The sequence below is a fragment of the Phaenicophaeus curvirostris genome, unplaced genomic scaffold, assembly GCF_032191515.1.
Source record: "Phaenicophaeus curvirostris isolate KB17595 unplaced genomic scaffold, BPBGC_Pcur_1.0 scaffold_428, whole genome shotgun sequence".
In the NCBI taxonomy this organism is placed as follows: domain Eukaryota; kingdom Metazoa; phylum Chordata; class Aves; order Cuculiformes; family Cuculidae; genus Phaenicophaeus; species Phaenicophaeus curvirostris.
Window position 1 is genome coordinate 24,620 of NW_027207012.1, and position 22,873 is coordinate 47,492.

Here is a 22,873-nt window from a genome sequence, read left to right on the forward strand (position 1 = left end):
CCCATTCACCCCCCCTCATGCCCCATTCACCCCCCTCCAGCCCCATTTACCCCCCTCCTGCCCCATTCACCCCCCCTCATGCCCCATTCACCCCCCCTCCAGCCCCATTCACCCCCCCTCCTGCCCCATTCACCCCCCTCCTGCCCCATTCACCCCCCCTCCAGCCCCATTCACCCCCCTCCTGCCCCATTCACCCCCCCTCCAGCCCCATTCACCCCCCTCCTGCCCCATTTACCCCCCCTCCAGCCCCATTTACCCCCCTCCTGCCCCATTCACCCCCCCCACACCCCATTCACCCCCCTCCTGCCCCATTTACCCCCCCTCATGCCCCATTCACCCCCCTCCTGCCCCATTCACCCCCCCCACACCCCATTCACCCCCCTCCAGCCCCATTCACCCCCCTCCAGCCCTTCACCCCCCTCCAGCCCCATTTACCCCCCTCCTGCCCCATTCACCCCCCCTCATGCCCCATTCACCCCCCCTCCAGCCCCATTCACCCCCCCTCATGCCCCATTCACCCCCCTCCAGCCCCATTCACCCCCCTCCAGCCCTTCACCCCCCTCCAGCCCCATTCACCCCCCTCCTGCCCCATTCACCCCCCCCACACCCCATTCACCCCCCTCCAGCCCCATTTACCCCCCTCCAGCCCTTCACCCCCCTCCAGCCCCATTCACCCCCCTCCCAGCCCCATTCACCCCCCCTCCAGCCCCATTCACCCCCCCTCCAGCCCCATTTACCCCCCTCCCAGCCCCATTCACCCCCCCTCATGCCCCATTTACCCCCCTCCCAGCCCCATTTACCCCCCCTCCTGCCCCCCAGCCCCCCCTCCTGCCCCGGAGCCCCCCCTCACCGGCAGGGCGGGCGCGGGGGCCGGCGTGGCCTGGGTGACCGTGGTGAGGGCTCGGGGGGCTCCGCTGGGGCCGGGACTCGGGGGGGGCTCCGCGTCCCCCACCCCCCCGGGGGGGGCTCCTGCGGCCGGGGGCGGCTCTGGGGGGGGGGGAAAGGGGGTGAGGGGGGGACCTCAAAACAACCCGAAACACCCCAAATCACAGGGGGGACCCCAACCCCCCCCCAATCCATAAGGGGGGCAGAAAGGGACCCCAAAACCCCTCGTAGAATGGGGAGGGGGCAGAAAGGGGACCCCAAACCCCCCCAAAACCATAAGGGGGAGCAGAAAGGGACCCCCAAAAGCCTAAGTGGGGGGGAGAAAGGGACCCCAAAACCCCTCAAACCCATAAGGGGGGATAGAAAGGGACCCCAAAACCATGGGGGGGGGTAGAAAGGGACCCCAAAACCATAAGGGGGGTAGAAAGGGACCCCAAAACCATGGGGGGGGTAGAAAGGGACCCCAAAACCATAAGGGGGGACAGAAAGGGACCCCAAAACCATAAGGGGGGGCAGAAGGGGACCCCAAAACCCCTCAACCCATGGGGGAGGGACCCCCAAACCCCTCAGAGAACGGCGAGGGGGCAGAAAGGGGACCCCAAACCCCCCCCAAACCATAAGGGGGGACAGAAAGGGACCCCCAAAAGCCTAAGGGGGGGGAGAAAGGGACCCCAAAACCCCTCAAACCCATAAGGGGGGATAGAAAGGGACCCCAAACCCATAAGGGGGGGCAGAAAGGGACCCCAAACCCATAAGGGGGGACAGAAAGGGACCCCAAACCCATAAGGGGGGGCAGAAAGGGACCCCAAAACCCCTCAAACCATGGGGGAGGGACCCCCAAACCCCTCATAGAATGGGGAGAGGGCAGAAAGGGGACCCCAAACCCGTAAGGGGGAGCTAGAAAGGGCCCCCAACCCCCCCCCCAGCCCCCCCAAAATGAGGGCCCCCCCCCCGACTGACCCTGGTTGGCGCCCATGGCCGCGGTGACCGTGGTGGCCGTGGGGGTGGTCCCGGTCTCGTGGGTCTCGCAGGGGGGGTTGGAGCAGCCGGGGGGGGCGCGGGGGCTCGGGGGCCCCCCCAGCGGGGACCCCAAAGCCACGGGGGCCTCCTGGCTCTGTGAGGAACACGGCCCGGTGGCCACCGGGGCCGAGCCGGTAGCCACGGCCCCCCCGGCGGCCAGCGAGGCGGCGTCGGCGGCCAGCGAGGCGACGGTGGCCGTCAAGGCGGGGGTGGCCACCGTCTCGGCCGGCCGGGAGCCCGCGGCTAGCGTGGCGGTGGCCGTGGTGGCCACGCCGGCCTCCTGGGGCTCGCAGGTTCGGGAGCCGGTGGCCACGGTGGTGGTGGCCGTGTTGGTGGTCCCCGTCTCGTGGGTCTCGCAGGGAGGGTTGGAACACGGCCTGGTGGCCGCCGCGGCGCTGTTGGTGGCCACCGGCTCGGCCGGCCCGGAGCTGGAGCTGGCGGCCACCACGGTGCTGCTGGTGCTGGTCGTCCCCGTCGCGGGGGGCTCGCAGGCTCGGGAGCCGGTGGCCACGGTGGTGGTGGCCGTGTTGGTCGTCCCCGTCTCGTGGGTCTCGCAGGGAGGGTTGGAGCAGAACGCAGCGGCGGTGGCCACGGCGGCCGCGGTGGTAGCCACAGCGGCGTCCTGGCTCTCCGAGGAAGAGCCGGAGGACGACCTCGAGCCCGTGGCCACCGTGGTGGTGGCCGTGTTGGTCGTCCCCGTCTCGTGGGTCTCGCAGGGGGGGTTGGAGCAGAACCTGCCGGTGGCCACGGTGGCCGTGTCGGTTGCCCCCAACTCCTGGGCCTCACACGAAGAGCTGGAGCAGAACCTGGCGGTAGCCACAGTGGCCATGTTGGTAGCCCCGGTCTCTTGGCTCTGGCTCGAAGAGCTTGGGAAGGTTCTGGAGCCCATGGCGGACGTGGTGGTGGCCGTGTTGGTCGTCCCCGTCTCGTGGGTCTCACAAGGGGGGTTGGAGCAGAACCTGCTGGTAGCCACGGTGGCCGTGCTGGTAGCCACGGTGCCCTGGGCCTCAGATGAAGACCCAGAGAAGGTTCTGGAACCCATGGCGGACGTGGTGGTGGCCGTGTTGGTGGTCCCCGTCTCGTGGGTCTCACAAGGGGGGTTGGAGCAGAACCTGCTGGTAGCCACGGTGGCCGTGCTGGTAGCCACAGTGCCCTGGGCCTCAGATGAAGACCCAGAGAAGGTTCTGGAACCCATGGCGGACGTGGTGGTGGCCGTGTTGGTGGTCCCCGTCTCGTGGGTCTCACAAGGGGGGTTGGAGCAGAACCTGCTGGTAGCCACGGTGGCCGTGCTGGTAGCCACAGTGCCCTGGGCCTCAGATGAAGACCCAGAGAAGGTTCTGGAACCCATGGCGGACGTGGTGGTGGCCGTGTTGGTGGTCCCCGTCTCGTGGGTCTCACAAGGGGGGTTGGAGCAGAACCTGCTGGTAGCCACGGTGGCCGTGCTGGTAGCCACAGTGCCCTGGGCCTCAGATGAAGACCCAGAGAAGGTTCTGGAACCCATGGCGGACGTGGTGGTGGCCGTGTTGGTGGTCCCCGTCTCGTGGGTCTCACAAGGGGGGTTGGAGCAGAACCTGCTGGTAGCCACGGTGGCCGTGCTGGTAGCCACGGTGCCCTGGGCCTCAGATGAAGACCCGGAGAAGGTTCTGGAGCCCATGGAGGTCGTCACCGTGTTGGTTGTTCCTGTCTCGTGGGTCTCGCAGGGGGGGTTGGAGCAGAACCTGCTGGTAGCCACGGTGGCCGTGCTGGTAGCCGCCATCTCCTGGCTCTCACACGAAGAGCTGGAGGACAAGTTCGAGCCGGTGGCCACCGTGGTGGTGGCCGTGTTGGTCGTCCCCGTCTCGTGGGTCTCGCAGGGAGGGTTGGAGCAGAACCTGGCGGTGGCCACGCTGGCCGTGCCGGTAGCCACGGTGGCCTGGGCCTCACCCGACGAGGCGGAGCAGAACCTGGCGGTGGCCACGGCGGCCGCGGCCTCGTGGAGCTCTCCGGGTTGCCCGGAGCCCCCGCGGCTCCCGGGGCCGGGCCCGGGCGAGCCCTCGGCCAGCAGCTGGAGCTGGGGGGCTAGCGCGGCGCCCACGTTGGCCACCAGGCTGGTGGTGGCCGTGTTGGTGGTCCCCGTGTCGTGGGTCTCACAGGGCGGGTTGGAGCACAGCAGGGTGACGGTGGCCGCCTCGCTGGCCGCCTCGGGGGCCCCGGCGGCCGCCGACTCCGAGGTGGGAGAAGCCAAGATGGAGACGGGCAGCTCCTGCACGGGCGGCGCCTCCACCCCGCTCGGCGTCGTGATCAGCGTCACCTGCGCCGGCGCCGCCACCGGCTGGTGGCCAACCCAGGGTCAGTGGTAGCCCGGGGCCGCCCCAGGCCACAGGCACGGCCCCGCGGCCACCGACCGCGCGGGGCGGCCACCACGCCAAGACAGAGGTGGCCACCAGGCCCTGCCCACGGCCCCTGCTAGGGGAACTCAAGGTCCCACTGGTGGCCCTCAAGGTCCTACTGGTGGCCCTCAAGGTTCTATTAGTGGCCCTCAAGGTCCTATTACTGGCCTATAAGGTCCCTCTGGTGGCCCTCAAGGTCCCGTTAGTGGCCCTCAAAGTCCTACTTGGGGCCTATAAGGTCTTCCTGGTGGCCCACAAGGTCCTACTGGTGGCCCTCAAGGTCCTACTGGTGGCCCATGAGGTCATATTGGTGGCCCACGAGGTCCCACTGGTGGCCCTCTATGTCCAACTGGTGGCCCTCAAGGTCCTATTGGTGGCCCACAAGGTCCTACTGGTGGCCTGTAACCTCCCACTGGTAGCCCAAAAGGTCCTACTTGTGGCCCTCAAGGTCCCACTGGTGGCCCTCGAGGTCCTACTGGTGGCCCACAAGGTCCTATTGGTGGTCCTCAAGGTCCCTCCAGTGGCCCTCAAGGTCCTATTTGTGGTCCTGAAGGTCCCACTGGTGGCCCTCAAGGTCCCACTGGTGGCCCTCAAGGTCCCTCTGGTGGCCCTCAAGGTCCCTCTGGTGGCCCCCAACCCCCTCCTGGCCTCCCCCGTAGGTAGCCACGTGATCCTACAGGTAGCCCCCAAGCTCCCGCTGGTAGCCCCGGCCTCGCCGCGCCCCCTCCCGGCCCGGTAGCCCCAGTAGCCCCCCCGGTAGCCCACCTGGACGGCGATGGCGGCGGTGGCCGAGGCGGTGGTGGCGGCGGCCGAGACGGTGATGGGGGAGGGGCTGAGGACCTGGCTGGAGAGGGTGGCGATGGCCCCCAGCGTCGTGATGGGGGTGGCTAGCGAGGCCGAGGCCCCGTGGCCACCCGCCCCGGCCAGGCTGGTGGACACGGTGCCCGTCACCGTCCCCAGCGTCGTCACCCCTGCACCGTAACGAAGGAGACGCTCGTTAGGCCGAGAAGCACGGGGAGCGGGGTAATTAGCCCCGGGAACCACGCGGCTACTGACGTCCAGGGCTAAGTAGCCACTCTAATGGCAGGAGAGCAGGTCAATTAGCCGCTTGAGCAACGTGGCTACTGACACCGGGGACCAAGTAGCCACTCAAATAGCACAGGAACATGTTAATTAGCCACGTTAATGATGTGGCTACTGATATCTAGGGTCTAGTAGCCACTCGAATGGTGTGGGAATGTGTTAATTAGCCACGTTAATGATGTGGCTACCGACATCCAGGGCCAAGTAGCCACTCAAATGGCCTTGAAATGTGTTAATTAGCTGCTTTAATGATGTGGCTACTGACACTGGGGACCAAGTAGCCACTCTAATAGCACAGGAACACGTTAATTAGCCACGTTAATGATGTGGCTACTGATATTCAAGGCCAAGTAGCCACTCGAATAGCCTCCAAACGTGTTAATTAGCTGCTTTAATGATGTGGCTACTGATATTCCAGGCCAAGTAGCCACTCGAATGGCCTCCAAATGTGTTAATTAGCTGCTTTAATGATGTGGCTACTGATATTCCAGGCCAAGTAGCCACTCGAATGGCCTCCAAATGTGTTAATTAGCAGATTTAATGATGTGGCTACTGACACTGGGGACCAAGTTGCCAATCTAATGGCCTCCAAATGTATTAATTAGCAGCTTTAATGATGTGGCTACTGACACTCAGGGCTAATTAGCCACTCGAACGGCACGAGATGCACTAATTAGCCACGCTAATGGCTTGATGACATGCTAATTAGCCGCTCTAATGATGTGGCTACCGACACCAAGGGCCAAGTAGCCACTCGAATGGGCTGGCAGGGAATGTCAGGGACTAATTAGCCACTCTAATGGGGTGGGAACTTGTTAATTAGCCACTCTAGGGTGTGGGGGAGGCTAATTAGCCACCCTTAATGAGACGGGGCATGGTAATTAGCCACTCTAACGACCCAGGGGGTGGTAATTAGCCATTCTAATGACATTGAACAGGCTAATTAGCCACCCTAATGACACAGAGTATGATAATTAACCATTCTAATGACACACAGCAGGCTAATTAGCCACTGTAATGACCCAGGGTGTGGTAATTAGCCACTCTAGCAACATGGGAGAGGTTAATTAGCCACCCTAATGACCCAGGGCATGGTAATTAGCCATTCTAGCGATATGGAACAAGGTAATTAACCAACCTAATGACACAAGGTGTGGTAATTAACCAACCTAATGACATGTAGCAGGCTAATTAGTCACCCTAATGACCCAGGGCATGGTAATTAACCACTCTAATGGTATGTTGTGGCTAATTAACTACTCTAATGACCCAGGGTGTGGTAATTAGCCACTCTAACAACATGGGAGAGGCTAATTAGCCACCCTAGCAACACAAGATGTGGTAATTAACCATTCTTACGACATCGAACAAGCTAATTAGTCACCCTAATGACACATGGCATGCTAATTAGGCACTGTAACAACACAGGGCTGGCTAATTAGCCACCCTAATGACACAGGGCCTTGTAATTAGCCACTCTAAGAACACTGAACAGGTTAATTAGCCAACCTAACAACACAGAGTGTGGTAATTAACCATTCTAATGATGTGGAACAGGGTAATTAGCTCCCCTAATAACACAGAATGTGGTAACTAGCCATTCTAAAGACACAGAACAGGGTAATTAGCCCTCGTAATAACACAGAATGTGGTAATTAGTCATTCTAATGATGTGGAACAGAGTAATTAGCCCCCCTAATAACACAGAATGCAGTAATTAGCCATTCTAATGATACAGAATAGGGTAATTAGTCCCTCTATTAACACAGAATATGGTAATTAACCATCCTAATGATGTGAAACAGGGTAATTAGCCCCCCTAATAACACAGAATGTGGTAATTAGCCATTCTAATGATATGGAACAGGGTAATTTGCCCCCGTAATAACGCATAATGCAGTAATTAGCTGTTCTAATGACATGGAACAGGGTAATTAGCCCCCCTAATAACACAGAATGCGATAATTAGCCATTCTAATGACACGGAACAGGGTAATTAGCCCCTGTAATAACACAGAATGTGGTAATTAGCCATTCTAACGACATGGAACAGGGTAATTAGCCCCTCTAATAACACAGAATGCGATAATTAGCCATTCTAATGACACGGAATAGGGTAATTAACCCCTGTAATAACACAGAATGTGATAATTAGTCATTCTAATGATGTGGAACAGGGTAATTAGCTCCTCTAATAATGTAAAATGCAATAATAAGCCATTCTAATGACACGGAACAGGGTAATTAGCTCCCCTAATAACACAGAATGCAGTAATTAACCATTCTAATGATGTGGAACTGGGTAATTAACCCCTCTAATAACACAGAATGCGGTAATTAGCCATTCTAATGATGTGGAACAGGCTAATTAGCCCCTGTAATAACGCAGCACGTGCTCATTAGCCATTCTAAGGAGCCGGAGCCGGGTAATTAGCGCTGACCTGTGGTGCCCTTGACGACGAGGGTGGTGACGGTGGGTTTAACGGCCGAGACGGTGACGGGCGTAACGAGGCGAACGCCGCCCACGGGCACCGTGCGGAGAATAGTGCCCGGCTGCCCGGGGGGGCCCTTCAGCACCACCTGGGGGGCAATAATGGGGACACTGGGGGGGCTGGGGGGGCTGGGGGGACTGGGGGGACTGAGGGGAATGGGGGGACTGGGGATGCTGGGGGGACTAGGGGAAGGGGGGAACTGGGGGGACTGGGGGACTGGGGGGAATGGGGAGAGTGGGGATACTGGGGGGCTGGGGGGACTAGGGGAAGGGGGTAACTGGGGGGACTGGGGGATACTGGGGGGACTAGGGGAAGGGGGTAACTGGGGGGACTGGGGGATGCTGGGGGGACTAGGGGAAGGGGGGAACTGGGGGGACTGGGGATACTGGGGGGACTGGGGATACTGGGGGGACTGGGGGGGCTGAGGGGAATGGCGGACTGGAGGAACTGGGGGGGACTGGGGCAACTAGGCGGGTCCAGGGGGGCAATTGAGGAGACTGGGGGGTAACTGGGGAGACTGGGAGGGAACTGGGGGGCTGCAGCACCACCTGGGGCAGCAATGGGGGGGGCAACTAGGGGGGCAACTGGGGGAGACTGGGGGCCTTCAGCACCACCTGGGGGGCAACTAGGAGGACTGGGGGGGCAACTGGGGTAATAAAGGGTCGGGGGGGCAACTAGGGGGGGCTGGGGGGCAACTGGGGCAATAAAGAGTTAGGGGGAGCTACTGGGGGGGGAACTAGGGCAACTGGGGGGACTGGGGCAATTGGGGCAAACGGGGGTCTCTGGGGGGGCAAATGGGGGTCTGGGGGGGCAAACAGGGATCCCTGAGGGGGCAAATGGGGGTCCCTGGGGGCAAATAGGGATATGGGGGGGCAAATGGGGCTCTGGGGGGGGTGAAATAGGGGTCCTGGGGGGGCAAACAGGGGGCAACACAGGGTTGAGGGGGGCAACTGGGGGGCTGGGGGGGCAATTGGGTCCCTGAGGGGCAACTGAGGGTCCCTGGCAGGGTCAAACTGGGGTCCCGGGGGGCAAATAGGGGTTCAGGAGGGCAAACAGGGACATGGGGGAGACAAATGGGGACCCCTGGGGGGGCAAATGGGGGGGCAAATGGGGGGCAACTGGGGGTCTGGGGGGGTCAAACTGGGGTCCCAGGGGGACAAATGGGGCTGGGGGGGGCATTTGGGGATCTGGGGGGCCAGTTTGGGGTCCCGGGGGGGGGCAGTTGGGGTCCCTGGGGGGGCAGTTGGATCCCTGGGGGGGCAGTTGGATCCCTGGGGGGGCAGTTTGGGGTGCCGGGGGGGCAGTCGGAGGTCCATGGAGGGGCAGTTGGGGGCCCCAGGGGGGCAGTTGGGGGTGCCTGGGGGGGCAGTTAGGGATCTGGGGGGGGCAGTCGGGGGTCCCGGGGAGGCAGTTGGAAGTCCCTTGGGGGGGCAGTTGTGTCCCGGGGGGGGACAGTTGGGGGTCCCGGGGAGGCAGTTGGGGGCCCTGGGGGGGCAGCTGGGGGTGCCAGGGGGCCAGTTGTGGTCCTGGGGGGGCAGTTGGGGGTCCCGGGCGGGGCAGCTGGGGGTCCTGGGGGGGCAGTTGGGAGGCAATTGTGATCCTGGGGGGGCAGTTGGGGGTCCCGGGGGGGGCAGTGGGGGTCGCGGGGGGGCAGTTGGAGGGCAACTGGGGGTCCCAGGGGGGCAGTTGGGTCCCTGGGGGGGGTAATTGGGGGTGCTGGGGGGGCAGTTTGGGTCCCAGGGGGGCAGTTGGGGGGGGGGGGGGGCAGTGGGGGGTACCTGGGTGAGGCCCTGCTGGGCGTGGGCGGCGCCGAGCTTGGGCACGGCCGTGATGATCTTGGCCGGGGTCCCCGTGCCGCCCGTCACCACCTTGGTGGTGATGATGGTGATGGGAGACTTCATCCCCCCCGAGCTGCTCACGCCTGCAACGCACGCCGCTCGGTTAGCTGGGTGGGTGCACTCCGGTTAAGGCTGGTTAAGGCTGGTTGGGGTCGGTTGGGGTCGGTTGGGGTCGGTTGGGGTCGGTTGGGTTCGACTGGGCCTGGCGGGGTTGGTTCTGGTTGAGTTTAGCTGAGTCTGGTTAAGCTTGGTTGGTTCTGGTTGGGTTTGGTTGAGTCTGGTTGGGGTTGGTGGGGTCGGTTGGGTTTGACTGGGCCTGGTGGGGTTGGTTGTAGTTGAGTTTGGTTGGGTCTGGTTGGCTGTGGTTGAGTCTGGTTGGGTTTGGTTAAGTTTGGTTGAGTCTGGTTAAGTTCAGTTGGGTCTGGCTGGGTTCGGTTGGGGTTGGTTGGGTTCAACTGGGCCTGGCGGGGTTGGTTCTGGTTGAGTTTGGTTGAGTCTGGTTGAGTCTGGTTAAGTTTGGTTGAGTCTGGTTAAGTTTAGTTGAGTCTGGTTAAGTTTAGTTGAGTCTGGTTAAGTCTGGTTGGGTTCAACTGGGCCTAGTGGAGTTGGTTCTAGTTGAGTTTGGTTGGGTTTGGTTGAGTCTGGCTAAGTTTAGTTGAGTCTGGTTAAGTTTAGTTGAGTCTGGTTAAGTTTGGTTGGGTCTGGTTGGGGTTGGTTGGGTTTGATTGGGGTTGGTTGGGTCGGTTAGGTTCAGCTGGGCCTGGTTGGGTCTGGTTGGGTCTGGTTGGGGTTGGTTGAGTTCAACTGGGCCTGGTGAGGTTGGTTCTGGTTAAATTTAGTTGAGTCTGGTTAAGTTTGGTTGGGTCCGGTTGGGTTTGGTTGCAGTTGGTGAGGTCAGTTGGGTTTAACAGGGCCTGGTGAGGTTGGTTCTGGTTGAGTTTGGTTGAGTCTGGTTAAGTTTAGTTGAGTCTGGTTAAGTCTGGTTGGGTTGGTTGGGTTCAACTGGGCCTAGTGGAGTTGGTTCTAGTTGACTTTGGTTGGGTTTGGTTGAGTCTGGTTAAGTTTGGTTGGGTCTGGTTGGGTTTGGTTGAGTCTAGTTGAGTCTGGTTGGGGTTGGTTGGGTCAGTTGGGTTCAACTGGGCCTGGTGGGGTTGGTTCTGGTCGAGTTTGGATGGGTCTGGTTAAGTTTGGTTGAGTCGGGTTGGGTTTGGTGGGTTCGGTTCTGGTTGAGTCTGGTCGCGTTTGGTGGGATTCGCTTGGGTTTGGTCAAGTTTAGTTGAGTTTGGTCGAGTCTCTTTGGGTTGACTGGGGTTTGGTTAAGTCTGGTTGAGTGTGGTTGGGTTTGGTTGGGTCTGGATGAGTTTGGTTAAGTCTGGTTAAGTTTACTTGGGTCTGGTTAACTCTGGTTGGGTCTGCTTAACTGAGCTCAGTTGAGTCTGGTTGAGTTCGGTTAAGCCTGGCTAAGTCTGGTCAAGTCAGGTTGGGTCTGGTTGAGCTCGGTTAAATCCAGTTGGGTCGGGTTGAGTTTGGCTTGCTCAGACTTGCTTAAGTCTAGAGCAGTTTGGTTGAGCTCAGTTGGGTCTGTGGGTCTGGTTGGGCTTGGTTGGGCCTGGTTAACTCTGGTTGGGTCTAGTTGAGTTGCCTTCGATTGGCTTTGGTTGGGCCTGGTTGAGTTTAGTTGAGTCTGGTTGGGCTTGGTTGGGTCTGGTTTGGTTTGTTGGGCTTGATTAAGTGTGGCTGGGTTTGGTTGGGCTCGGTTGGGTCTGGTGAAGTCTGGTTCGGTCTGGTTAACTCTGGTTGGGTCTAGTTGCGTTTAGTTGGGTCTGGTTGGGCTCGGTTGGGTCTGGTTAACTCTGGTTGGGTCTAGTTGAGTTTAGTTGGGTCTGGTTGGGCTCAGTGGGGTCTGGTTGAGTTTAGCTGCATCTGGTTGGACTTGGTTGGGTTTGGTTAACTCTGGTTGGGTCTGGTTGAGGTGTGTTCGATTGGCTTTGGTTGGGTCTGGTTGAGTTTAGTTGGGTCTGGTTGGGCTGGGTTGGGTCTGGTTAACTCTGGTTGGGTCTATTTGAGTCGCATTCCATTGGCTTTGGTTGGGTCTGGTTGAGTTTAGTTGGGTCTGGTTGGCTCCGGTTGGGTCTGGTTAACTCTGGTTGGGTCTGGTTGAGGTGTGTTCAATTGGCTTTGGTTGGGTCTGGTTGGGCTTGGTTGGGTCTGGTTAACTCTGCTTGGGTCTGGTTGAGCTTAGTTGGGTCTGGTTGGGTTTGGTTGGGTCTGGTTGGGCTCGGTTGGGTCTGGTTGGCTCCGGTTGGGTCTGGTTAACTCTGGTTGGATCTAGTTGAGTTGCATTCGATTGACTTTGGTTGGGTCTGGCCGAGTTTAGTTGGGTCTGGTTAACTCTGGTTGAGTTTAGTTGGGTCTAGTTGGGCTCGGTTGGGTCTGGTTAACTCTGGTTGGGTCTATTTGAGTCGCGTTCCATTGGCTTTGGTTGGGTCTGGTTGAGTTTAGTTGGGTCTGGTTAGCCCCGGTTAGCGGGTCCCTCACCGGTGGCGCCGGGCTGGGTGATGATGGCGGAGACGGGGATGGTTTTGATGATGGTGGTGGTGCCGGGCTTGGTGGAGCTGGGGCTGACGCTGCTGATGCCCAGGATGGTGGGAGGCGCCTTGGCCCCCCCGGCCCCCCCGGCCTGCGTCGTCGTCGTCAGGATGGTGGTCGGCTTCCCCTCCCCCGACGTCACCAGCTTCAGGATCGTCCCCGCCGGCAGGGGGCCCTTCGTCTGCCAGCGGCAACGAGGGCACGGCGCCATTAGCGGGGGGAGGGGGCGATTAGCGGGGAGGGGGAGCGATTAATAGAGGGAGGGGGTGATTAACGGGGAGGGGGGGTGATTAACAAGGGGGGAGGGGGTGATTAATGGGGGGAGGGGGTGATTAACGGGGGGAGGGGGTGATAAATGGGGGGAGGGGGTGATTAACGGGGGGAGGGGGTGATTAACGGGGGGAGGGGGTGATTAACGGGGGGAGGGGGTGATTAACGGGGGGAGGGGCCAATTAACAGGGGGAAGAGGCAATTAATGGGGGGAGGGGGTGATTAATAGAGGGAGGGGGTGATTAATGGTGGGACACGGGCCAATTAATGAGGGGAGGGGGCAATTAGCAGGGGGAGGGGGCGATTAATGGAGGGGGGCGATTAACAAGGCGAAGGGGCGATTAACAAGGGGCGGGGGTGATTAATGGGGGGGCGATTAATGGGGAGAGGGGGCGATTAACAGGGAGAGGGGGTGATTAACGGGGAGAGGGGGCAATTAATGGGGAGAGAATGCGATTAACGGGGAGGGGGACAATTAAAGGGGAGGGGAGTGATTGACAGGGAGAGGGGGTGATTAATGGGGAAAGAAGGTGATTAACAGGGGGAGAGGCAATTAATGGGGGAGGGGCAATTAACGGGGGAGGGGAGCAATAAAGGAGTGGGGGGGCAAAATGGGGAGAGGGAGCGGCAATAGTGGAGGGAGGGGGCAATTAATGAGGGGAGGGGCAATTAACAGGGATCAGGGACAATTAACAGAGGGAGGGGCCAATAGAAAGGGAGGGAGAGGGCAATAGTGGGGGCTGGGGGGGCATTTAAGGGGTCGGGGGGGCAATTAAGAGGGTCAGGGGGGCAATAAAGGGGAGAGGGGGGCATTTAAGGGGTCGGGGGGGCAATTAAGGAGTCCCCCAGCTGCATGATCTGGGGTCAGAGGGAGCAATAAAGGGGATTGGGGGGGCAATAAAGGGGCTGGGGGGCAATTAAGGGGTCATGGGGGCAATTAAGAGGGTCGGGGGGGCAATAAGGGGAGAGGGGGGCATTTATGGGGTCGGGGGGGGCAATTAAGGGGTCCCCCACCTGTATGATCTGGGTCAGAGGGAGCAATAAAGGGGATCGGGGGGGTAATAAGGGGGTCAGGGGGGCAATTAAGGGGCTGGTGGGGCAATTAAGAGGGTCGGGGGGCAATAAGGGGGGGAGGGGGGCAATTAAGGCGTCCCCCAGCTGCATGATCTGGGGTCAGAGGGAGCAATAAAGGGGATCAGGAGGGGCAATAAGGGGGGAATTAGGGGCAATAAGGGGGTCATGGGGGCAATTAAGGGACTGGAGGAGCAATTAAGGGGTCCTGGGGGCAATTAAGAGGGCCAGGGGGCAATAAGGGGGGTCGGGGGGGGGCAATCAGGTGTCCCCCAGCTGTATGATCAGGGGCCAGAGGGAGTAATAAAGGGGATCAGGGGGGCAATAAGGGGGGAATTAGGGGCAATAAAGGGGTTGGGGGGGAAATTAAGGGACTGGAGGGGCAATTAAGAGGGTCGGGGGGGCAATAAGGGGGGACAGGGGGCATTTAAGGGGTTGGGGAGGCAATTAAGGGGTCCCTCAGCTGTATGATCTGGGGTCAGAGGGGGCAATAAAGGGGATCGGGGGGGCAATAAGGGGGGAATTAGGGGCAATAAGTGGTCATTGGGGAGCAATTAAGGGATCGGGGGGCAATTAAGAGGGTCGGGGGGGCAATAAGGGGGGAGGGGGGCATTTATGGGGTTGGGGGGGCAATTAAGGGGTCCCCCAGCTGTATGATCTGGGGTCAGAGGGAACAATAAAGGGGATCGGGGGAGCAATAAGGAGGTCAGGAGGGCAATAAGGGGATCGGGCGGGGCAATTAAGGGGTCATGGGGGGCAATTAAGGGGCTGGGGGGGCAATTACCTGTATGATCTGCGTGACGGGCCCCGAGGAGGCGGTGCCGGTGACGGCCGAGCTCTGCACGGGCTTCGTCTGCACCACGGACATCACCTTGCCCAGGTTAGAGATCTGGGGAGAAGGACCCCAATCCAGATGTTTGGGGGGGTCCTGAGCCCCCCCCGTCCAGATGTTGCGCAGCCCTGACCCCTCCAGCCCCCCCCAATCCAGCTGTTGGGCAGCCCGGACCCCCCTCCAGCCCCCCCAAATCCAGATATTTAGGGTCCTTGACCCCCCCCCACCCCCAATCCAGATGTTTCAAGCCCCTGACCCTCCAAACCCAGATGTTTGGGGGTCCCCGACTCCCTCTAACTCCCTCAATCCAGCTGTTTGGGGTCCCAGCCCCCCCCAATCCAGCTGTTTTGGGGTTCCCAGCCCCCCCCCCCCCCCCAGTCCAGATATTTGGGGTCTCTAACTCCCCTCAATCCACATCTTTGCTGTCCCTCACCCCCCAATCCAGCTGTTTGGGGGTCCCTGAACCCACCAGCTCCCCCAAACCAGATATTTGGGATCCCAGCCCCCCTGATCCAGCTGTTTGGGGTCTCTAACCCCCCTCAATCCACACATTGGGGTCTCAGCCCCCCAGTCCAGCTGTTTGGGGGGTCCCTGAACCCACCAGCTCCCCCAAACTCAGATATTTGGGGTCTCTAACCCCCCTCAATCCACACATTTGGTGTCCCAGCCCCCCCCCAATCCAGCTGTTTGGTGTCCCAGCCCCCCCAAATCCAGCTGTTTGGGCTCCCAGCCCCCCCAATCCAGATATTTGGGGTCTCTAACCCCCCTCAATCCACATCTTTGCTGTCCATGAACCCCCAATCCAGCTGTTTGGTGTCCCTGACCCTCCAATCCAGCTGTTTGGGGGGTCCCTGAACCCACCAGCTCCCCCAAACTCAGATATTTGGGATCCCAGCCCCCCCAGTCCAGCTGTTTGGGGTCTCTAACCCCCCTCAATCCACACATTTGGTGTCCCAGCTCCCCCCAGTCCAGCTGTTTGGGGTCCCAGCCCCCCCAAGTCCAGACATTTGGGGTCTCTAACCCCCCTCAATCCACACATTTGGGGTCTCTAACCCCCCTCAATCCACACATTGGGGTCTCAGCCCCCCAATCCAGCTGTTTGGGGGGTCCCTGAACCCACCGGCTCCCCCAAACTCAGATATTTGGGGTCTCTAACCCCCCTCAATCCACACATTTGGTGTCCCAGCCCCCCCCCAATCCAGCTGTTTGGTGTCCCAGCCCCCCCAAATCCAGCTGTTTGGGCTCCCAGCCCCCCCAATCCAGATATTTGGGGTCTCTAACCCCCCCCAATCCACATCTTTGCTGTCCATGAACCCCCAATCCAGCTGTTTGGTGTCCCTGACCCTCCAATCCAGCTGTTTGGGGGGTCCCTGAACCCACCAGCTCCCCCAAACTCAGATATTTGGGATCCCAGCCCCCCCAGTCCAGCTGTTTGGGGTCTCTAACCCCCCTCAATCCACACATTTGGTGTCCCAGCTCCCCCCAATCCAGCTGTTTGGGGTCCCAGCCCCCCCAAGTCCAGACATTTGGCGTCTCTAACCCCCCTCAATCCACACATTTGGTGTCCCAGCCCCCCCCAATCCAGCCGTTTGGGCTCCCAGCCCCCCCAATCCAGCTGTTTGGTGTTCCAGCCCCCCCCGATCCAGCCGTTTGGGCTCCCAGCCCCCCCCAATCCAGCCGTTTGGGCCCCCAGCCCCCCCCATCGAGCCGTTTGGGGGTCCCGGCTGACCAGGGCGCTGCCGCCGGGGACGGAGATGGGGCTCTTGACGAGGGTGATGGTCTTGGTGACGCCGCCGACCACGGTGGTGACGACCTGGGCCTGCTGGGCCACCGTGACGGTGCCGGACTTGTGCACGGTGATGATGGGCCGCGAGCCGGCGCTGCTGGCCGGGGGGGCCCCCGCGCCCGTCCCCACCGCCGCCGCCGCCGTCTTCAGCATCCGCGTGGCCGGCGTCGACACCTGCACGGGGACAGCGTGACACCGCGGGGACACCGGGGGCACTGGGGACACCGGGGGCACTGGGAGCAATGGGGACACCAGGGGCAGTGGGGACACAAGGGGCAGTGGGGACACTGGGAGCACTGGGAGCAATGGGGACACTGGGGACACCAGGGGCACTGGGGACACCAGGGGCACTGGGGACACCAGGGGCACTGGGAGCACTGGGGACACCAGGGGCACTGGGGACACTGGGAGCAATGGGGACACAAGGGGCAGTGGGGACACAAGGGGCAGTGGGGACACTGGGAGCACTGGGGACACCAGGGGAACTGGGAGCAATGGGGACACCAGGGGCACTGGGGACACTGGGAGCAATGGGGACACCAGGGGAACTGGGAGCAATGGGGACACTGGGAGCACTGGGGACACCGGGAGCACTGGGGACACTGGGAGCACTGGGGACACTGGGAGCACTGGGGACACCAGGAGCACTGGGAGCAATGGGGACACCAGGGGAACTGGGGGCACTGGGAGCACTGGGAGCAATGGGGACACCAGGGGACACTGGGGGCACTGGGGACAGCAGCATCTGTGTCACCAATGTGGACAATGGGGACACCGGTAACACTAGAACTGGGGACACCAGGGGGAACTGGGGGTCACAGCCACCAGTACGACCAGTACCACCAGTAAGTACCCTTAGTGCCCCCTCCCAGTGCTCCCAGTACTCACTGTGACGGGGCTGGTGGCCACCACGCTGGGGGGTCACACCCAGTGACACCAGTGCCACCAGTACTGACCAGTAGCCACAAGCAAACCCCAGTAAGCCCCCCAGTACCCTCTCCCAGTGCTCCCAGTGCTCCCAGTACTCACCATGACGGGGCTGGAGACCACCATGAGGGGTGATCCCCAAGCTGGGGGTCACACCCAGTGACACCAGTGCCACCAGTCCGACCAGTAGCCATGAGGAAACCCCAGTAAGCCCCCCAGTCCCCCCTCCCAGCGCTCACCATGACGGGGCTGGAGGCCACCTTGACGGGCAGGGAGGCGGCGCCGGGGGTGACGGCGACGGTTTTGACGATGGTGGCCCCGGGGGGGACGCTGAGCACGGTGGGGGCCGAGGCCGGGGGGATCTTCTGGGTGGCGGCGGCCGCAGCTGCCAGCGCCGCCATCCCGCTCATCTGGGGGCTGCTGCCCAGCACCTGCGGGGGGCGCCGCACCGCTGCCCCACAGAGCCTCCTCCTGCCCCACAGATCTGCCCCTCGGACCCACAGAGCCTCCTCCTGCCCCACAGATCTGCCCCTCGGACCCATAGAGCCTCCTCCTGCCCCACAGAGCCTCCTCCTGCCCCACAGATCTGCCCCTCTGCCCCACAGAGCCTCCTCCTGCCCCATAGATCTGCCCCTCGGACCCATAGAGCCTCCTCTGCCCCATAGAGCCCCCCGTCGGACCCACAGAGCCTCCTCCTGCCCCACAGATCTGCCCCTCGGACCCACAGAGCCTCCTCCTGCCCCACAGATCTGCCCCTCTGCCCCACAGAGCCTCCTCCTGCCCCACAGAGCCTCCTCCTGCCCCACAGATCTGCCCCTCTGCCCCACAGAGCCTCCTCCTGCCCCACAGATCTGCCCCTCGGACCCACAGAGCCTCCTCCTGCCCCACAGATCTGCCCCTCGGACCCACAGAGCCTCCTCTGCCCCATAGATCTGCCCCTCGGACCCACAGAGCCTCCTCCTGCCCCACAGAGCCTCCTCCTGCCCCATAGATCTGCCCCTCGGACCCACAGAGCCTCCTCCTGCCCCACAGATCTGCCCCTCGGACCCACAGAGCCTCCTCCTGCCCCATAGATCTGCCCCTCGGACCCACAGAGCCTCCTCCTGCCCCACAGATCTGCCCCTCTGCCCCACAGAGCCTCCTCCTGCCCCATAGATCTGCCCCTCGGACCCATAGAGCCTCCTCTGCCCCATAGAGCCCCCCGTCGGACCCACAGAGCCTCCTCCTGCCCCACAGATCTGCCCCTCGGACCCACAGAGCCTCCTCCTGCCCCATAGATCTGCCCCTCGGACCCATAGAGCCTCCTCCTGCCCCACAGAGCCTCCTCCTGCCCCACAGAGCCTCCTCCTGCCCCACAGATCTGCCCCTCTGCCCCACAGAGCCTCCTCCTGCCCCACAGATCTGCCCCTCGGACCCACAGAGCCTCCTCCTGCCCCACAGATCTGCCCCTCGGACCCACAGAGCCTCCTCTGCCCCATAGAGCCCCCCGTCGGACCCACAGAGCCTCCTCCTGCCCCATAGATCTGCCCCTCGGACCCACAGAGCCTCCTCCTGCCCCACAGAGCCTCCTCCTGCCCCATAGATCTGCCCCTCGGACCCATAGAGCCTCCTCTGCCCCATAGAGCCCCCCGTCGGACCCACAGAGCCTCCTCCTGCCCCATAGATCTGCCCCTCGGACCCACAGAGCCTCCTCCTGCCCCACAGAGCCTCCTCCTGCCCCACAGATCTGCCCCTCTGCCCCACAGAGCCTCCTCCTGCCCCACAGATCTGCCCCTCGGACCCACAGAGCCTCCTCCTGCCCCACAGATCTGCCCCTCGGACCCATAGAGCCTCCTCCTGCCCCACAGAGCCTCCTCCTGCCCCACGGATCTGCCCCTCTGCCCCACAGAGCCTCCTCCTGCCCCATAGAGCCCCCCCTTGGACCCATAGATCCCTCCTCTGCCCCATAGATCCTCCCCTCGGACCCATAGAGCCTCCTCCTGCCCCACAGATCCACCCTCTGCCCCATAGATCCCTCCTCTGCCCCATAAATCCACCCTCTGCCCCACAGATCCACCCTCTGCCCCACAGATCCACCCTCTGCCCCATAGATCCACTCTCTGACCCATAGATCCACCCCCTGCCCCATAGATCTACCCCTCTGCCCCATAGAGCCACCCTGCTGCCCCATAACAGCCCCTCCTGCCCCATTCACCCCCCCTCCCAGTCCCATTCACCCCCCTCCCACCCCATTTACCCCCACCCCCCCCCATTTACCCCCCTCCCACCCCATTTACCCCCCTCCCGCCCCATTTACCCCCCTCCCGCCCCATTCACCCCCACCCCCCCCCATTTACCCCCCCCCACTCACGGTGCCGGGGGGGCCCTGGCCGGGCACGACCATGCGGACGCCGGGCAGGGGGGTGACGGTGACGGGGGTTTTGCCCCCGGGCGGCGCCGAGCGAACCGTCACCAGGGGGGGCCCGGCCGGGGCGGGGGCCGCTGCCCCCCCGACCTTCAGCACCGCGGGGACCCCTGCGGGGAGAGGGTCAACCCCGCGCCCCCACGGCCCCCCCACAGCCCCCTAATCACCCCTCTATCTGCCCCACAGCCCCCAATCACCCCTCTATCTGCCCCACAGCCCCTAATCACCCCTCTATCTGCCCCACAGCCCCCTAATCACCCCTCTATCTGCCCCACAGCCCCCCAATCACCCCTCTATCTGCCCCACAGCCCCCCAATCACCCCTCTATCTGCCCCACAGCCCCTAATCACCCCTCTATCTGCCCCACAGCCCCCTAATCACCCCTCTATCTGCCCCACAGCCCCTAATCACCCCTCTATCTGCCCCACAGCCCCCCAATCACCCCTCTATCTGCCCCACAGCCCCCAATCACCCCTCTATCTGCCCCACAGCCCCCAATCACCCCTCTATCTGCCCCACAGCCCCTAATCACCCCTCTATCTGCCCCACAGCCCCCTAATCACCCCTCTATCTGCCCCACAGCCCCTAATCACCCCTCTATCTGCCCCACAGCCCCCTAATCACCCCTCTATCTGCCCCACACCCCCCTAATCACCCCTCTATCTGCCCCACAGCCCCTCTATCTGCCCCACGCCCCCCCAATCACCCCTCTATCTGCCCCACACCCCCCTAATCACCCCTCTATCTGCCCCACAGCCCCTCTATCTGCCCCACGCCCCCCCAATCACCCCTCTATCTGCCCCACACCCCCCTAATCACCCCTCTATCTGCCCCACAGCCCCTCTATCTGCCCCACACCCCCCCAATCACCCCTCTATCTGCCCCACACCCCCTCTATCTGCCCCACACTCCCCCTCTATCTGCCCCACACTCCCCCTCTATCTGCCCCCACCCCCGATATCCCCCCTATATCTACCCCACATCCCCCAATCCACCCTATATCCACCCCCCAGCCCCCTCTATCTGCCCCGCACTCCCCCATATCCGCCCCACACCCCCCTATATCTGCCCCACACCCCCCTTTATTTGCCCCACACCCCTGATATCCCCCCCTCTACCCGCCCCACACCCCCCAATCTGCCCCCCACCCCCCATATCTGCCCCCCACCCCCCCGTACCCCCCAATCTCCTCACCGGGGGCGCGGGGGGCGCTGGGGGTGCTGCTGGGGGTGCCGGGGGGGGCTGCGCTGGCCGGGGGGGGCAGCACCTGCAGGCCGGGGGCCGGGGCGGCTGCGGCGGCGGCTCCAGCGGCTGCGGCGGCTCCCGGCGAGGCCGTCGGCGTCAGCAGCGTCAGCCCCACGGCGCCCAGGGCCTGGGGGGCAGGCGGCGGGGCCGGCGCGGCGGGGGCCGGGCTCTTGGGGGGGTTGGAGGGCACCGAGGGGACGGGGGCGGCGGGAGCCGGCGAGGCGGCGGCCGGGATCTCGTATTTCTGGAGCTGGAGCAGGTAGGAATCGGCCGTGGGCACCGCGCCCCACGAAACCTCCAGGGACGTCGTGTTGGCGCGAACCAGCTGCACCCGCGCCGGCGCCGGAGGCCGCTCTGGGAGAGAAACCGAGGTCAGGGGGCGCCGGGGGGGGACCCCGAGACCCACAGACCCCATAGGACGTCCTGGATCCCGTCTTGGAGCTCCTCACGGCCCCAGGAGGGACCCAGGAACATCCAGGAGAACCTCAAGATCCCAACAGATCGAAAACCCACAGGTTTAGGATGGACCCAGAAACCCCTGAAACCCCATAGGACGTCTTGGATCCCATCTTGGAGCTCCGCATGGCAACAGGAGGGACCCAGGAACATCCAGGAGAACCTTGGAGAACCTCAAGATCTCAAAGGAGCCCCGTGGATTGAGAATCCACAGGTTTAGGATGGACCCAGAGACCCCCAAGACCCCACAGGACATCTTGGATCCCATCTTGGAGGTCCTCACAGCAACAGGAGGGACCCAGGAACATCCAGGAGAATCCTGGAGAACCTCAAGGTGCCCTAAGACATCCCTGACTCCATCTTGAGGCTTTTCAAGGCTTTAGGATGGAACTGGTGTCACCCCCTTGGCTTCGGAACAGACCCAAGAAGGTCCCTCCCATGGAGTTCTGGATGGACCCAGGGACACCTCAAGGCCCCGGGATGGACCCCAGGAACATCTCAAGGCCTCGGGATGGACCCCAGGAACATCTCAAGGCCCCGGGATGGACCCCAGGAACATCTCAAGGCCTCGGGACGGACCCCAGGAACATCTCAAGGCCCCGGGATGGACCCCAGGAACATCTCAAGGCCCCGGGACGGACCCCAGGAACATCTCAAGGCCCCGGGAGGGACCCCAGGAGCATCTCAAGGCCCCGGGAGGGACCCCAGGAACATCTCAAGGCCCCGGGATGGACCCCAGGAACATCTCAAGGCCCCGGGACGGACCCCAGGAACATCTCAAGGCCCCGGGAGGGACCCCAGGAGCATCTCAAGGCCCCGGGATGGACCCCAGGAACATCTCAAGGCCCCGGAATGGACCCAAGAACATCTCAAGGCCTCGGGACGGAGCCCAAGAGGTCCCGAGGTGCCGCACTCACCGGTCTCGAGGTACCAGAGGTCCTTGCAGCAGACCTGGTTGTTCCAGGCCTTGCGGTAGCCGTCGCGGCCACTCCAGATGTAGAGGCGGGTGGTGATGGCCACGGCGCAGTGCCCGGCGCGCGCCCGCGGGACGTTGTCCTCCAGCGTGTCCATCACGATCGGCTCCCACGCCATCGACTCTGGGGGGACACGGCGTCAGGGGGGGACTGGGGGGCACCCAGGGGGGACCTGGGGAGCACCAAGAAGAGCTCGGGGGGCTCAGAGGGAACCTGGGGGGGCTTGGGGGGCACCAGGAGGGACCTGGGGGGCACCAAGAGATGCTCGGGGGGCTCAGGAGGCACCTGGGAGGGCTTGGGGGGCACCAGGGGGGACTTGGGGGGCACCAAGAGGAGCTCAGGGGGCTCAGGAGGCACCTGGGAGGACTTGGGGGGCACCAGGGGGGACTTGGGGGGTACCAAGAGGAGCTCGGGGGGCTCAGGAGGAACCTGGGAGGACTTGGGGGGCACCAGGGGGGACTTGGGGGGCACCAAGAAGAGCTCGGGGGGCTCAGAGGGAACCTGGGGGGACTGGGGGAGCAGTGGGGGGAACCTGGGGGGCACCAAGAGGAGCTCAGGGGGAACCTGGGGGGACTTGAGGGGACCTGGGGTCACCAGGAGGGACCAGAGAGAAGTTGGGGGGCACCAAGAGA

General features: G+C 62.5%; 1 protein-coding gene across 1 annotated transcript in view; it reads right to left on the bottom strand.

The window, feature by feature from the left end:
* The window catches only part of HCFC1 (host cell factor C1), a 42,228-nt gene that overhangs the window by 8,483 nt on the left and 10,872 nt on the right, over nt 1–22,873 (bottom strand). The window contains exons 8-19 of the mRNA XM_069882946.1: nt 22,185–22,364; nt 20,761–21,165; nt 19,513–19,676; nt 17,402–17,593; nt 16,179–16,409; nt 14,402–14,506; nt 12,226–12,457; nt 9,628–9,770; nt 7,799–7,937; nt 5,040–5,245; nt 1,846–4,216; nt 851–987 (exon numbers count right to left, since the gene is read on the bottom strand). Coding sequence (XP_069739047.1) covers nt 851–987; nt 1,846–4,216; nt 5,040–5,245; nt 7,799–7,937; nt 9,628–9,770; nt 12,226–12,457; nt 14,402–14,506; nt 16,179–16,409; nt 17,402–17,593; nt 19,513–19,676; nt 20,761–21,165; nt 22,185–22,364 — 4,505 coding nt within the window. The remainder of the gene's footprint in view (nt 1–850; nt 988–1,845; nt 4,217–5,039; nt 5,246–7,798; nt 7,938–9,627; nt 9,771–12,225; nt 12,458–14,401; nt 14,507–16,178; nt 16,410–17,401; nt 17,594–19,512; nt 19,677–20,760; nt 21,166–22,184; nt 22,365–22,873) is intronic.